Here is an 18,372-nt window from a genome sequence, read left to right as displayed (position 1 = left end):
TGAATAAATAAATAATAATCGTTTTCGTCTTGCTCCCCAGAGCATATTAAAACAAACGAAAAATGTAACATGGAAATTAAATATGTCTAATAAATAATAATGATTTCATCTAATAAACATTGCTTGTAACAGGTCATAACAGAAAATGTCTTTAGTGGTAGTAATTAGTCGTTTGTTGTTGTTGAGTATCGGAAAAATTGAATCATTACTTCTTAAGTGCCTGTTTTGATATCGTTATTTTTGCTGAGGAAAATGCTTTAACATCCACATGATCTCCAGAGGAATACTTTAACGAACATAATATACTTTATACACCGGATCCATTTTAGCAATTCCATTTTTCCCCCCGTTTGTACCCCACATAGCTAAAAGCGGAGAGAGTCTTCGCAAAGAACTGGTGTAAAACTTCCTCTTTTTCTTCGGTTTTGTTTCGTTTTTTATTTCCTTTATTACTCTCGACAATGTGATATTTTATTCATGCCACTTAGCTGGTAACTTAATGCTGCCAACTAAGGTGAAAGCGATTTTTTTAATCTGCCGTTTTCGAAACCTTTTATCATCTTCTTTTGTTCTTTGCCGATAGACTACGTTAGGGCTGTGCTTCTGGAATTCAATAAGAATTTAATTAATTTCTCGTTTTTTTTCTCCTCTCCTTCTTTATCTTTATCCGTGACAATGCGCTACAACATGGATACTTCGTTGCTGCTTTTCTTTGGTTCGTTCAATTGTACTCAACGTTTTTCTATTCTTATGTTGTTACCTTTTTTTATGTCACCCAGCTTCTTTTTTTATTATTTTTGGCATAATTTACATCGAGTTTCAACATTCTGAAAGAAAAATAGTTCCAGATTTTTAGATTTTTTTTTAAACAAGAGAATCATTCCCGATACAGTGTGTACTTTCTTCCTTCTTTTAGATCCAAACAGTAAAAATTCATTAGTGTTATTCACTCTTACTTTCACTTGATTTTCTTTCGTCGCTGTAAAATGTTTTGTTAAAAATAGGGAGTTTATTTTCTTAATGAACTATCACTTCAAAAAAATTCTTGACTGATTTAATAAAGAAATAAAAAATAAATAAGTTGACTTTAAAGTGATAAGAATAGGCTTCAGATAAGGGAATTTCTACAATGAATCTTGTTTTCTATAAGTTACAAATTAATTGTATAATTTTCTCTGTCGTATTAAACAGAAGTATTAATAAAACTATAAGAATCATCATTTATTGTTTAGACTCTAAAATAATGAATTTATTTAACCTCAAAAATTATTAATATGGAAAATAAATCAAACCAATAAAATTTACAAATTTAGATTATTGTTTTAAAATTTAATATTCAGTTCACATTTATGATTATTATATAATTATTTAACATGTTCGCTGCCACGATTGAAGCCTTTGATTCGAGCAATCTATCTAATTAGACGCCTTTCTTTTGATATCTCTTAACTGTAAAAATAAAAGATAATCTAATTAGAAGATGTGAATCACAGGCCATTCACGCGGCAGCCAACTGGTTTACTCATCATTATTTTATTTAATTTAATAGCAAGGACTTAAATAAGACAAAAAATAATTAAAATGCCCCACCTGCAATCTTGCTTTCGTCTGAATATGTAAATAATTGTAAATTTATGGAATAGGAAATAGGCGACAAGTTTTTTTAAAAAAATATTTATTGCTATTCATATGAGAACATAAAGGATACATGAAACACTTAAGTATGATCATATGGTTTTTGCTTTTTGGATTAATTTATTTTGTACTTAACAACTGATTAAAATATCCAAAATTCTATTATTCAATGTAAGTGTCAAGCATGGCACTATAGACAAAGGAATTACAAAGAATGCTCTGTATGGTCAGAAAAAAAAACTCAATTAAATATATGATTTTTACTACGGATGTAAAATTATTTGAGTTAGTTTATTTTATTATTTATATTAAGGATATAATATTATTTGAATTTTTTTCAATACTGTTCTTAGCTAAATAATAAATGAATTGCTGAATCTAGAAGCTGTCTCATTTTCTATTCAAATGTGAAAAACAAAATCCAAATGAATCAGCAAATGCAGATTCTGTCACATATTTTGATATGAAGTAATTTCTTAAGCGCCGAAAAAAAAGTATGCCATTCAGGATAAAGAGTCTTAAGAAATTAAAATCATAAAGACTACTAAATACTTTTCAAAATAGATACTGTAATAGGTTTAATTTAGTTTCTTTATGCTACAATTTAAAACAACACAAGAGATGGTTTGTCAAGCACCGCCTAGTTTCGAATCGAGGTCAGATTCTGAAAACGATATTTGAACCACTACCCTTTATCCAAATTTCCTGGCCACCTTTACGCTAGGACATTCGATTTCTATTATAAAGCTCTTACGTAAACTCTCTTACACAGCGTTCTCGGGTGGAATTCCAGGTTTAGAACCTAACACCATTTAAATTTCAAATCCGAAATCGTACTACCATCCTCCTCAACCAGGAAATTAGAAGATATTGCTTCCGTTTAAGATATCAATTCTATACTTTTGCTTTTAGTATTATTCCCCCTTTTTTTAGGAATTAAAATGGAATGGTTATTTTCCGTCCAAAGCTGAAAAATCGTCACATTTTCATAATTCGAATTTAGGAATATAAGAAAGAAACAATTGTTAAAGAAATTGCCTTCCATTTCAACATAGAGGGAATCGAAACCCCACGAACATGTTTTTGTCTGCAAAGTCCGCAATCTGATTTAGGTTCTTGCTTTATAATTGCAGTTGGCTTTTCATTGATGGGATGCAAGGAATTTTTACAAGAAATTTTCTTTTCCTATGGAGCATTACTTGTTAACAGCCCATTTTCGACTGATTAGATCTTTTAGTTTTGAGCTACAATTAAGAGATGAAAATGACATTTGAAACGACAAAACCACGTCAAGAATTTCCTAGACCAACAACTTCATAATGTGTAACCCAAGGTAGACGATTGAAATATGTTACATGTCCATCAGATCTACGGATGTCGAACTTGCGATTCTCCATTTGTGTGGCATATTACTACCATGGCTTTCTTGTTCAGTTGTTCTATCTAGTTCTTGATCAATGTGCAAATCAACCACTGCATTTGTTCTTTGATAATTTTACTATAGCCTAACGATGTTTCTTTCAGGTTTCTCATATGCAGCATTGGAGTGGTCTTCCCCATCTCATCCCTTTGCCAGCGAGTCCATTGCCGCGGTATGGTTCCAGTCCTTCAAGTGGAAACAAAACTCCAGTGTCCAATAAACCCGCCGATGCAGACACTCCTCTAAATCTTAGTAAACCAAAGACATCTGGAAGTAGGTGAGTAGGTCTGATCAAAAATAGATAAATTTGACTCGTTTTCAAGTGTCAGTTAATAATTTTATTAGTTATCATAGCACTTAAAAATAATGTTTTTAATTCATGGCTAGGCTTCAATTAAATATTACAGACACGAAAAATATAATGAAAAAATATTTGGGGGGGGGGTATTATAATGCAAGAGATCTGAATTTGAAAACGCATATTAAAAAAATTAATTTTTTGAATGGCTTTAAAATGGACTAAAAAGTATTAAATGATTTCTTCTAACTCCATACAGATTCCCATTTCCATTCATATTATCCTGAAAATTTGTGATTCATTCAGAACAATGTGTATGGAGCTAATAAAAATTATTTTATATTTTTTAGTTGGTTTTAAAAACGTTATATATCCATTTCCTTGTATTTAAATAAGCATTTGCTTCATTTTAGTCTTGTGTGTGTGAAATTTTGTACACGATTTTAAACTAATTTTTTGATGACAAAATTTGTAGCGAACAAACAAGAATTAGAACAGCAACAATAACAAAAAAAGAAGTTAATATTGCATTTACTTTCAGTAATGAGCTATGTTTGAATCTTCAAGTTCATATCTCAATAGGAAGTTCACTTAAAATCGATTACAAAATTTGTACAGTACAGATAGACGAGAAAGCGAGTTAATAAAAATGTGTTAATAACGATGGGTGTATAAAAATAAGAAGAAATAAATAAATAAATTTAAAAATAAATAAAAAAGAATAAAACGTAAAGTATACTTAAATTTTAGCTGTGAAATTATAAAGCGGTGCATTCAATACGCGTGTAAATTTTCATGACTAAATTTTCAAATAATGATTCTAAGAGGGCGTTTTTTTATATGAAATTCATGTAAAGATTCCTGAAATGTAATTATCTATCTTGATTTCATTCTGTAAAATCACAATTGTTGAAGTTTGTTGTCGTTATAAAATAAATAACATGCAAATAGAAAACTGAACAGCGAGTATTATTGCCCTTCCTTAAATAAAAACTATCCTTTTTAATAATTTCAAGTTGATGAAACTATTATCTTTCAGTTTTATGCAACTATTTCTCATTTAATCCGAGCAATCAAGTACAACATAACTATTGAATATTGCAGATGGATAATTCAAAAACATAAAAATAGTTTTTCAGTGACATGGGGTTACTTAGTTACGACATGATAAATTTAAATATTGAGAGAATAGTTCACACTACCTGGTCTAGATAATTTTTTTTGAGAATATTTAAATATATTTTAATGATGAATCAATATTTTCACCTGAATGAATAATTTGCCTCTGAGATTTTCGATCAATTTAATGAATGATCAGATTACATACACATATTTATAAAAAAATATCTAAAACGTTGGAAAGACATACACTAGAAAAATATTTATTTTCTTCTAGTGCAAGTCCAAGTCCTCAATCACTCGAACATACATCAACAGGTTCACCCATCCTCAGTTCTCCCCATAGTGTTGCATCTTTAGCCTCCACTGCAGCAGCGTCAGGATTGTTACATGGGCCACCTTCATACCCTGTAAGTTCATTTTTTTCTTTGTTTATCATATGCATGATGTAACTACGTCGATTCATTTTTATTAATAATATGCAGAGATTGAAACATATTTATTAGCCATATGCATGGTGAACGTAGTATGACGATTAAAATATTCTGATCACTAAAAAGTATTATCTTCTCAATGATTGAATCTAATTGAAAGGCCAGAGTACCGGGCTCCAATAAGGTAAAATATGCAAAGATTCAAACTTATTGCTTTTTGATTTACTTTTAACTATCTTGAGATAAGATTCGAATAATTTATTTGGAGATTTATGATTATGTTTTGTCATTTGAACATACGATTATTAAACTTGTTTAACAGTTTATAATCGATTTATGAATAATTTTACAGTTTTAATAAAAAATTCAATTATAATAAATCTTGATGAAATTATTTGTAATTTCACCTCTCAGAATAAAAAGAAACATTTTAGGAATTATATATTATATTTGTTTGTCTTTCAGTAGAATATCTTAAAGAAATAAATAAACGAGATGTAAGAAATTTGGTTTCTCGTGTTTTACACATTATTATTATTTTTTGAAATTTTGGACAAAATCCGACAGCAGAAAGTCTGACTTTCTGTGTAGAATTGAACACAACTATTACAAAATGGATGAAATGTAAAAATTGTTTTATGATAATAAATGTTTATCAAATTTCGTACCATACAAAGGGTGTTTTCGCCTTTTTAGAACGATTTCGAGGCCGTTTAATTAATATTTAAAATGTAAAAATTATTTTAAATGTTTGATCTGACAGCCATTTTTCTGGACTATGAATATGAATTGTGATTTAATTTCTAGAAGGTTTTTTTTTGTTGTTTTTTTAATTTACGGAGTATTGATTTTTATTCCACTTCTTCTACTTCTTAGAGTCCATCAGTCTTGGTGAGTTTGCGCTAAGTGAGAATTCGTTTCAATAGACCAAAGACATCATAATACATAGGTGAAACGTCAGTGGGCAATGCAGAAATATGTTGAAAATATATGTATTTAATTCCTGTATCAGTCTTCATTTTTTCAAGGAATGCGGTGGTACTTTTCGAAGCATTTGTAGCTTTGTATTGATGAAGTTTCACTTTTTAAAAGTCATTGGGATAAAGAAATTGAATTTCTTTTATAAATATCGGACATAAAACTTTCTCTTGATAGTACGTCGAGATGATTTTTCCTTTTTTTCCCACTTTTGTCATTTTTAATTTCCCGTTGTTGGAGAATTCTCTGACAATCATAAAAGCTTTCCTGAAACTTTCTTTGCATCAATAGAAACAGGTTTCTATATTTTTTTCTTCGTTTTTGATACTTAATAGACTTGTTTTCGTTGCAGTCATTTAGATAAACCCGTGATTCTTCAAGAATTACAATATGTTTCCATTTTATCTCCTCTTAAATAATTTTCGTACGAGTTTCTACAAACTGTACAGTGTTTCGGCAAAAGTTGTGTACATTTTTTTTAGCTTTTCTAAGCTGTAAATCTTGGTATATTATTTTATTTACTGTTGTTGCAGCTGTATTTGAAGACTTCGCAATTGTTTTCTAAATCGGTGGATTTTCTTTCGTTACAAGCGATTTTACTTTTTTAAAAAATTGAAGCAGTACACGGGTATTTGCTTGGAGTTTTCTTTCCCTTTAGAAGAAATGACTGGCAATTGTTCCCTTTTCGATTATTAATATTCCATATTTTGCACCAGGAAATTTTAATACCATATATTTAACAGCGTTTTTAAATCATGTATAGGAATAGTTCTTTTTAGAAAGCGCAAAAAATTTCCATCAGTCCACCGTTTGTTTATGTCTGACATTTTGGGAGAATAATAAATTAAAGGTAGCAGATGATATTTACGATACATTTTGCGAGAACAATAAATTTAAAGGTAGCAGATGATATTTACGATTTCAAAATTTTTTGTTCCAACACATCTGCCTTTTTGAAAGTCTTTATCGAAGTCGTTTTAAAAATGTGAAATATTCTCTGTATTTTTCAAATGGTTGTTTATCTGTCCAACATTCTATTCGCGTGTATGAGAGCACGATAAATGTGAAATGCCGCAGACTAGATTAATAAAATTTAGTTTGTAGTTTTGACACCAAAACTGTAGATAAATGACACAATTTGAACCCAGTCGGTTAAAGGAAGAATTTTATATTAGATTCCCTCCTTTATACACCAGAACTTAATACAAAACGCTTCGTATCTTTAAATTCAAGAAAACCCTCTCACTGATTATTGTTAGTATTGATAAAGAAACTCTATTGCTGCTAAAAATCCGTCTGGTGGGCGTACAGTGAGAAGTTCAAGTTTGATAACGAATAACGGCGCTTTATTCTAAAGAAATTAAACGAAAGTAAAACATATGAGAAACGTAGACAAAGATAGCTCTTGCTGAAATAAGCAATATGCATGTAAGAAGCGATTCTCTAATTAAATAGAGCTGTCTAATAATGCTAGAGAGATAGCTCCGTGATCACACTTCAAAACGAAAATACAATTCATTTACTTTTGCCTCCCGCTCTATGTAGATCTCCCGACAAGGTATGGAAAAATCTAGAAGAATCTCCTCATAAATATCTCTAAAATTCCTTAAATTTATCGCCAAAACTACCAGATTCATGGTAGCCAAGTCTATTGCCAAGGTCAGGGACATTTATCTAGCATTCATTCAGCATCTCTTAGAGATATCTATAAATTTCTCTACTATATACGAAACTCACTGAGCAGGGAAGAAATTTTACACATTCGTAGAACGAACACTTACAGATCCAACATATGCGTACAGATACTTACAGATTCGTATACAAATTCTTACAGATTCGCACATATTCTGAAAAAATATTATTCCCGAAAGGCAATACCAAATCAAAAATCCTTTTTCGAAGTCACCTGTTGTCAGAGAAATATCCAGATCTTTACAAATTTGAATTTGAATAATGTTGCGTCTATCTTCCTTTTGTTAAAAAGATAATCATCTGCTCAATTGATCAGTCGGTTTGCCATACATTGTCAAAACACATTTTTTAATGACTTTCAAAATTTTACACCCTATAGATCAACCATTAACTTCTATTATACTATCATTTATTAATTAATCGATCCACAATTGTCTAAATCAATAAATAAATTTTAAAAAATAATTTATTTGAATTTTCATGATATGCACCAATTTGTGAGCATTGGATAGGCAATGAACCAGCCGTGTTATATTATGTGACAGATTATTCTACGAATTACTGGCCATCTTTTCATAACCTAGATTAATGATTAAGGTATTAATTTCTTCTTAAGAAAAATCACTTTTATGTTTTTAAGTTAAAAGTGCACCTTCTTTTACTAGTTATCTGAAGAGAAAATGCCGAACTGTGTCATATATAGCCAGTATTTTGAACCTTATGAGCTCATCATAAATTTTAGAAAAGTTCTTGAAGATCAAAGCAAAAATAAAAACTTTCGATTCTTACTTATTTTACGACTTATATTTAACTTCGCCGCCTATTAATATTTAGTAATAATTTTATTTTGAAAATCTTATACCCTGTTATTCATTATACATGCTAACATAATATCGTAAACATAATTTGGCTTTTTTTTTAATCTCATAAGTGCGCATTCAGATACAGATGTATGTTTTCTATAAAATTGTTTGGGAAATTAAGATCTTATTCGGAAAAATTCAAATTTTAATTTATAATTAATTTTATTTAATTTTTTTTATAGTTAGATTCTACACGCAGCAATGGCATATAAAATACGTACTGAAGGGCAATATGTCGAATTTTTTCCACAAATATTTGTCACAATGGTAGCTTAGGTTTGCAATTGATATAAAGTTAAGAACTATGGAATCACGAGTCATAACGTAGTCAGTATTTCTATAAGTAAAGGCCCTTAAGAGGAATTAAATGAAAGGATCATCATGAAGGTTAAATGAGATGAATCAATACGAGGATAGAATGAAATGAAACTTTCATTTAAAACATAACGATGTTTATTACTCAAAATTTCATTATCGGTATTTTGTTTAAAATTCATCAATTTCTTTTAAATGAATAATTTTTAGTACTATTCATCTAGGCGTAAGAATATACCTCACAATTTCCGCCAAATTTTCATTTTGGATTGTCATTGAGAATATATCAATTTTTTTATAGGAATTCATTATTAAATTTTAATTTATTGAAATATATTACTAAATAAATAGTAATATATTTAGTAGAATATTACTAAAAAAGGACAGCATATATTCGTAACTTTCTTTTATTGATCTGAAGTTGCGAACTGAAACTAATGATTCTTTTTCGTAATTTTACAGTACTAAAGAGTTTCAAGTTATCATTCTGAACCTTTCTCTGCTATTATTTTTTTAAATGCCAATTTTATTTTCATAGAGCTTGAAATCCATTTAATCATATTTCGGTACAGCCTGTCTTTTCACTCACTCTATTTAGCACTTGAACTTATGAAATCAGCTAGGCGGCAAATAATATGCACTTAGTAGAAGTTGAAGAACATATATAGCTATAGAGTTACACGGAAAAAGCAAAGATTGGAGAGCGATTATTAATTTTCACTTTATAATGGTTTTCATTATCAATGACCAATTGTATATTTTCATGTTTTCATTCTATAGATATGAAAGTAGAAAACACCTCAAATAATTACACACAAAAAAAAATGTTATTTTCATTTTCATCTAAATCACTAATCATAATACTTTCTTTTAAAAAAATAGACTTTTAACCCAAACTTAGTAATAAGGCGTAATTTTGATATCCTTTTAAGTAAAATTATTACATCAATTATACAGTGGATTTTGTAAAACATTGAAAAGTTGTATAGATACGATTTACATAACAGGGAAAAAATCAGCAGAGGTGTTAATGTTCTTTTATGTAAGAACTTTAGAACTTCGGCTGCCGATAAACTTTAACAAATTTTTCGAAGCATAAATAATTACACTTAACTGTGTAATGCTCTTAATCATTTTAAGCTCATAATCATTGTCATCAATTACTATCTGAGCACAATTAAGAAATAACAGTGTACATTCTAAGTTCATTTTTTAATTTCAAAAATTTTAAATAAAATTGCAATTAAAATTAAAATTAATATTAATAACAATTGGACTGTAATAAGAAACAAATAATAAAGTTCGTAGACTCAAGTCAGTCTTCCGTCATACTTTTGCTTTATTATTTAAAATAATATTCCGTAATTACTTTTACAATAAGACTCATTCTAAAGAATAACTTTCCTTTTTCAATACCAGAGAGAGTTTGTCTACAGTCGCCTAAAACTTTAAACACAAAAACAATCAAACGAAATGTAATAATTAAATACATAAGTAGCACACACACACACGTATATACAACAGAAACTATAAAAGCCTCTGAGGGAAATACCTCATCAAAAATCATCCATGAGTGAAAGATGATTTCACCAGATTTAATTATATTCGAGTAAATGAATAAATTTAATTTATTATTAAAAATTTATCTATTCACCAAATTATATCGAAAGTATATCACATCATTTCATGCAACATCAGTTTTGATGCAATATCAGAAAGGATTTTAAAGAAAATGATGAAATGAATCAAAATTGATTTAACAAAATAATGTAATATTTATACGCAAGATTGCATTTAAAAATGAAGGCGAAATTTTCGTCAAAATGATTTATGCTCCACTTCTTTTATTCATTTTCAAGTATAATGAAAATGAGATTAGAAAAGGTTTGATAAAGGATTTGAACTGTGAATTTCGATGTCAGAATTTAAAAGTGGGTTGAATTAAAAGCAGAATTATTGCTGAACATAAGATCGATTTTGTACTTTCATATAATGAAGCTTTTCTCAAAATTAAGTTTCATGCATGCAATAATGAGAGCGGTAAAATGCTTCTCATTACATATTTCTATTGAATAAAAAGTACAAAACAACGAAAATTAGAATAAAGTGCGCATATACACGCATACGAAAACATAAGTCATTTTTTTCATTAATTAATTAATTAATTAATTAATTTTTTTTTGCTCAATCCTCTTTTGCGTATTAAAAAAGTAATAAATTAAAAATTAAAAAAAAAGAGCATTTCACGGTTCTATTTCTGTAAAATAATTTTGCCACCACCAAAAATGGGAAAATAAGTAAATAATAATAACAATACTTTAATTAATGATGTATGAAAGATGATTAATATAAAAGCAATTATTAGCAAACTTTAATGAAATCTGCTGCATGATTTTTTTTTTCAAAAAATGAGATTTGTTATAAATGCTGAAGAATCTGAAGGAACAATGGATTTGGTCATAGTGTCTTGGACCCCAAATTATTCTATGGAAATCCACTTAAGGTTGCTGTTTAATGTAAAGTAACCAACGGATCATTAGGAATGTATTTCAATTGGAGGAAATAAAGTAACGATCGTTCTAAGCGTGAGATTGACAGTACCGCCATCTCTTGACATAAATTTACAATATTTTATTCAGTATTTGATTGGGGATGATATTGAGAATAATAGGTTCACCTTGAATTACGTTCATTAAGAAAATAAAATACTTAAAGGTAATTTTTTGCAGAAGCTACTTCATTTTAAATTTAAAATTCGAGTATAAAATAAATTTATCAAGCAGAAAATCTTAGTTAATAATCGATACATTAAAAAATAAACTCTTTTCCATCAGGATATATTAAAATTAGATTTTTATCAAAAAATCTTTGTTAAAAAAGTCTTGAACTTTTATCTTGAAAATTATGAATTTGTACCCTCTTCAAGATATATGTATTTTTTTTTTATTTTTTTTTATTTTTTTACTTTAAGAAAGTAATTGGAATAACTATGGCTTTAGAAAGACTTTAATTTTGTTCGTATGAGCTACATGTGGCAACAAGTTTCCTGCTTCTTACAATAAGCTGCATGCATTTTTAATTAAAAATCTCCCCAAATATCAGTTTTGACTGCATGATACCACGCCTTTCTATTTAATGCTATCATGTAATCAATTTATTAAAATTTTTTAGGGGTGACATTTCTGACATTAAATAAAAGGCAACCAATCTTCATAACAGGGTTCAGAATGTGTGAACATGTATAAAACTTATTCAGTTTTATTAATAATTCTTGGAGAAGTGAATTTTTTTGAATAATATTCAACTTATAATATTAGAAACATTCAAATCTTTGTTGTTCAATGAAGTTACAAAGTATAGAAGTTAAATTGTGAAAAATTCTTGATTGGAATTCGAAGATACATCTTTCCAAATTCAGCATTGTCGGTATCAATGGGTTTGGCACAGATGGTACACAAGTTTTTTCTTCTCATCATCAAATAGAGTAGTTTTAAATAACATTTATGAGCACTGTGAACTAACTACTCTGTTCTATATTAACTCGGGTGTCCCTACGAATTATTCTTTACACAAAAAGTATAAATATAAGGTAATTCTCTTTATTAAAATTTTATTGAATTACTCCCAATGTCGGTTTTTTTGTGTACAGTACCTTTGTAGAATCAAACACCTAAATAAATAAAATTGGTCAGTTTCTTCTTTTTTTATTTAAAGATTAAATTTTATTCTGCTGGAAATCTGAATTTATTGGGTTGAAAACTTGAGAAAGTTCCAAGAAAGATATTCAAATTTCTAATTGATAATTTGAACTCAAGCAATCACCATATCCAGATTGAGCTCTTTCAGCTGTCTTTTATTGATAATTTAACCTCAGTAATTAATGCTATGCAAACCTAAACGCTTTCAACTCTCGGTTTTTGTGATTAAGATTGCAGCACGGAAAAACATTTAAGGAGGTTTTTAAATTTGAAAAAATAAATTTTCCTAAAATCAATTGTCTTCTTATCTTTCAAGTGAAATGCACGAATCTGTTAAGTAGCATTTAAAGTCATTTTCTGGAAATGTTAAGAATCCTTTTAGTTTAGATTAGTTATATTTAATTGTCTTACAATATGAGAAATATTTTAAAAAGTACCTCGTGATATTGAAATCATGATAAGATGACGAGGATAACACCTGAATCGGCATCACCTTTTGCAATCTTTTGCGCCTTAGCAACGGCTGGATATTTGGCCCTGATGGATTTAACTTCCAGTAGATTTATTTCCAATCTAAATCGGCGGAATTGGGTTTCGGAGAAGGATAAGAAAGAAAACTGTTTATTACTCCACGGAACTTGGAAAGTTCGTTTAATTTTATATTATAAAACAAAAACAACAAAAAAAACCCCACAAATAAATATTCTTTACTTAAATTGAAGAAAGGTCACATAGGCCCAAGAGGCATTTGAATTTTCTAATAACATTTCTAATTAATGTTTCTACAGTATAATCTAAATTTTAATATCAAAATCATATCGGGCAATTTAATATCAACTTAAGTGACAGTAATAAATTTCTAAACACATATGCAAGTTATTCTAATTTTGAAATATCGGTTGTAAGACCTGGAAAAATGAGATATTGGCTGACAAATCATACTTGACATGACTGAAAAATCGAAAGATGTCCTTCATAGAAAAATAATAATAGTAAAAAATAAAAAACGACTTTCTTTCTTTCTTTTTTTAGATGGCACCATCCTTTTTAACAGGTCCATATGGTGTTTTACCGCCTCGTTTGCGGGGATCAGGACATCTTGGAGGTCTGGTGGCTCATCCGGCCACTCTATCTGTGGGTATGTATCATGTTTAGCTTTATCTTCAGAAGATTGAAAGAAAATAATTTACATTGAATAAATTCATTGGTAAACTAATTTAATCGTTTTCTAAGCTTAGGAATTATAGATTTTGATTAGTTTATTAAGTCGTTAATGCTACATTCTGCCACCCTCACTCAAGCATTATACGTTATTAAATAATCAAAGGACAAATATAATAGAAATATTAAACATTAATTCATTGTTTATTAAAATCATTTTCGGATAGTTATGTGACGACTTTGAAAAGAGAATATTTTGGTCATTTCTTAAGTCTTCTTAAATCTGCATTGTCTTAGGCCAAAATTTTCAGATATGTTTCATGACCAAGAAAGAATTATTTTCCCTGTAATAGTATTATTGCTTTCTTATTTATATAATTAAAATGTCATGCATTCACCGTAGAGAGTGTGATATGATATAATTCCCAAAGTTTTTTAAATTAGTGCATCACTTAAAATCAAATCATATTCAGTTAGCAGTATGTATCTAGAAATCTGTTCAAAAACGATGAAAGAGATAGAAACACACTAATATGATATTAAACATTAATTCTTACTGATATTTTAATACACAAAACTTATCAGTCTAAAAATGGATTTAAGCCCTATCCATTATTAGAAGGAAAAAAAAAACCCTAACTTTTCTGATTGTTAACACTTGTAAGGTCTCTGAAGGGTAACTTATTATCCACACATCCTTTTTAAAAAATGCCAGCTATATAATGCTCCTTAGCACTTTTTACTGTGAGTTCCATTTCAAAAGTACTTAATATGCAAGTCGTGATATGTATATAACATAAAGCGATCGTTTTGAAAGCTCATCACAAATTATTCTTAAAACTGTTAATTTTCGCAATATATATATTTCAACTGTTTCTAGTTTTGTGTCAAATCGTCTTTTTCTCTTTCATCACCTTCGAAACGTAACCAATTTTCTCCGTTTAAAAACATTGATTTATATGCTCTTTCTTTAACTAAAAAAAAAAACCCTTTTAATTTACCTCATATATGACAGTAAATGGTAATTCTAGCACTAATTCTGCTGTATATTACTTAATGTCTTATTCTGAATGTTTGCAACCAGCAGTTTGCATCAAATTCTGTTACAAGTTTTCCGAAATAATTCAAAATTGTGTCGTGTTTAATGCGCTTCGGATAAACAATTGAAAACTTATCCATTACAGAACATAGTAACTGAATCACTTTTATCCGCGTAGAGATATCATACGTGATTACAATTTGTGACTACTTAAGTTGACTAAGTAAACTGCATCGCATGTTCATGATGTAATGTGCATATTTATGCTCTTTAAGAATTTCATCAAACAACTATAATAATAGCTTTAAATATAAATGTTATTACATAAAATATCGATTACTTGAAATGGAATTTAATATATCAATTAACTTAAAAGCTTCTCTAGGACTATTTACATGTGTCCAATGACACACCGCTTAGCTTCATTCTTATTATCAGCTTCGACTGTCACTATTGTAGTACTATTAAAAAAATAATTTTCTTCTGGTTAAACACTTCACTTTCCTTCTTTTGACATAACATAGCCAGGTATGGATTTTCGGCAATTTAAATCCCACTGGACAGTACTATCTTTCTTTCCTTCTATGTATTTTTCAATTATATTGATAGAAATAATACTAGCCATTACCAACCATTTCCCCCCAGGAACTTTGATGAATGCTGGTGTGAAAGACAGTCTTCCGATGCCTTTGGGAGCCAGTGACAAGCAGTTCCCTCTTCACATGTATCTGCCGCAAGCAGCATCTCACCCGCCAGTATCCAATCGGAAAGACAGCAGCGATTCGGCACTCAGTGATACAGACAAGAAAGGTGAAACCATCATCACCTGTCAGAGTACGTCTCTATGCGGTGTACATGTGCTTGAGCAAGAAAAAAAAATCGAAATAATTTTGTAGTTTTTATACTCAATTAATTGCGAATACCTATTGTAATAGTTAGGTAGGTCCAACATAATAATAATAATAAATGTAGTTTACGAAATCTTGGACTACATATGGAGCTGAATGACTCTAAAAACTTTTAAATGGTAATGAGATAATTAAGTTTCTCTCTGAAGTAGAAAATGTTCACATTAAAAAAATGGACTCTTGTATTTCACATTAACCTTTTATTACTCATTTTATCCTAAAAAGTATTAAGATTATCCTAGAGTTTTTGAAGAAATGCTGACCTGACGAAATACTTATTATTTCTTTTTTTTTCTAACGGCAGATAATTTTAAACAATTCAACAGTATTTCATGAACACTTCATATTATCTGCTCTTTGGTCGTAGCAATTTAAAAAGCATCAACACAGCTAATTCAAGAGAAATATCTTTCTATTATTTTCATTTCGGCAGAAATAAGCTTGCAGTTTTAAGTTTCTTGCTTAAATCAATAAGTATAAGTGGCCCTCCAATGTCAAGGTTATTCAGAATATATTGACTAATACAGATAATATATCATAATTCAGCTGGTAAAATTACATGAATTGCATTCCTTAGTAAAGACTAATTAAAAAAATATGCATCATGTTAAATGATCATGCTCATTTAAGGCACATGATATAGCATAACATAATTCAGTTCTTAAGTCTAATTGAATAGGATGAACTTGGTTTTCGAAGTATAACGAGGAAAGGATATCATAGGTATTTTGTTTCAGACGATATAAAAAGTGTATTTGATTTCAATATCTTAGGCTTCTTCATGAGTTATATTGACATAATTATGGTCCTGTTCGAAAAAAAAAAAAAACATTTCTTCATTGTTTTTTGATTTTAAAAGTCTGCTCAGTCCATAGTTGTTACTTTTTACAATAGTCTGATAAAATTAAATATATATATTTCTATACAGCATTTATTTCGTTTGAAGTTAATTTACAATAAAATTTTCATAATTTTTGTATCCTTTTTTTTTTCTTTGAAAAGTGAACAAACACATTCCATTTAAAACAAGCTACACTACATAATGACTTATCTGACAGAAAAGTTCAATTAACATTTAAATTTTTCCTTTTACAATATATCCAAGCCTAATAATAATCCTCCGTGAATTAGGTAAACTTCTGGGAGCAAAAATTATTCGTCAAGCTAAAAAGGAAGGAGATGGAAAACCTCACATCAAGAGGCCGATGAATGCTTTCATGGTATGGGCTAAAGACGAAAGACGAAAAATTCTAAAAGCCTGCCCGGATATGCATAATTCAAATATTTCAAAAATTTTAGGTGAGTGTATTAGAATTTCACAAACGTACAATGAAAATGTGATGGAAAATAAGGGGAATGTGTAAATATTATGGATGTCCAGCCTTGATTGATATCGCGAAGAAAGATATTAATACATTTATTTTATATTTGAAACCCATATGTATGGGAGAAAATAGAGAAAAGAAAAGCCATACTTTGCCCCTTTTTCATGCTGCGCCAACGAAACGTTAAAAATAAAACTTTATTTACAATTATATCATAAAACAAATTTTAAGATTTAGAAGTTGAGGTCTATTAACAATTTCAGTTCTTTTTATTTATTTTAATTATAGATATTATTAATTTTCGATCCTCCTACCATAAAGTTCCATTGGAACACAGTTGGAATTCTAAGCACTAATTTTAAAGAAAAGCTATACAGATGGCAGCACGAGGCAGTCTATAAACTACTGATCCACTCGCAATACATAATTAATAAAGAATAAATACTAAAATGAGGTTCAGGGCCAAATGTAAATAATATAAAATTTTATGTAATAATACAATCAAAAGTCCAAAAATCTTATTTCCTTTGTGTTTACCAATCCTTTTTGCATAACGGTGAATAAATATTGATAAATTTAGGTTAAACTTAAAAAAAAACTAAATCAAATTTTGTTTTCATTCAATTTAAATTAACTATTATTATCTATGAGTCTCTTGACTTTCGAGAAAGATTATGAAAATAATTCCTTAATATATATATAAAACGCTTGTTTAGGAGCACGATGGAAGGCTATGACTAATTCTGAGAAGCAACCGTACTATGAAGAACAATCTCGTCTTAGTCGGCTGCATATGGAGAAGCACCCCGATTATAGGTATCGTCCTAGACCAAAAAGAACATGTATCGTAGATGGGAAGAAACTAAGGATCTCTGAGTACAAACAGCTCATGAGAGCCAGGCGACAAGAAATGAGAAACATGTGGTAAGTTATTAAACTCCAGAATCCATTTCATTATATATTCAACAAAAAAAATTACCACTGGCAAGATCCAAAATCCTAGGTTTAATCTTTGAGCAAAACAAGTTACATTTTGCGACACCAAGAATATTCAGCATTCACGCTATATAATCATAACATGCAGTATGCTGACATTTCCTTCTGTATATGTCTGGAATTCGGAACTCTTAAGAATTGAAATTAATGAGGCATCTTTAGAATTGTGAGAGCAAGATTTTTTAGCTTTAGAGTGTAAGTAAGCCCTATGTCAGAACTATTGTACCGACGACTGATGAATCTTGTCAATCAATTTTAGAGAGGTAACAAGCCTTACAAAAGGTTTTATATCAAAAACGAAGTTGCTTTTCAGAAAAAAAGGACTAAAGCTTACTATGAATTTGACAGTATTTGTTTAAGTGCTTTTAAATTTCTTAATTTAATTAAAAGCGGGAGTTTTAAAAACACATTTCTTTGCTTCGCTTTCCTCAAATTGCATTTTTATAGGTTGCTGTTTCTAATGCAAATAATTTTTGAAAATTATGCATTGA

At 29.2% G+C, this 18,372-nt stretch overlaps 1 protein-coding gene across 1 annotated transcript in view; it reads left to right on the top strand.

The window, feature by feature from the left end:
* LOC129959806 (transcription factor Sox-5-like) overlaps positions 1 to 18,372 on the top strand; it is a 90,759-nt gene that overhangs the window by 71,031 nt on the left and 1,356 nt on the right. The window contains exons 5-10 of the mRNA XM_056072697.1: positions 3,160 to 3,332; positions 4,750 to 4,882; positions 13,485 to 13,590; positions 15,298 to 15,486; positions 16,692 to 16,859; positions 17,602 to 17,809. Of these exons, the coding sequence (XP_055928672.1) occupies positions 3,160 to 3,332; positions 4,750 to 4,882; positions 13,485 to 13,590; positions 15,298 to 15,486; positions 16,692 to 16,859; positions 17,602 to 17,809 (977 nt within the window). The remainder of the gene's footprint in view (positions 1 to 3,159; positions 3,333 to 4,749; positions 4,883 to 13,484; positions 13,591 to 15,297; positions 15,487 to 16,691; positions 16,860 to 17,601; positions 17,810 to 18,372) is intronic.

Source organism: Argiope bruennichi, chromosome X2, assembly GCF_947563725.1.
Source record: "Argiope bruennichi chromosome X2, qqArgBrue1.1, whole genome shotgun sequence".
In the NCBI taxonomy this organism is placed as follows: domain Eukaryota; kingdom Metazoa; phylum Arthropoda; class Arachnida; order Araneae; family Araneidae; genus Argiope; species Argiope bruennichi.
The sequence above is the reverse complement of the archived record's forward strand: the minus strand, read 5'-3'. Positions and strand labels throughout refer to the sequence as shown.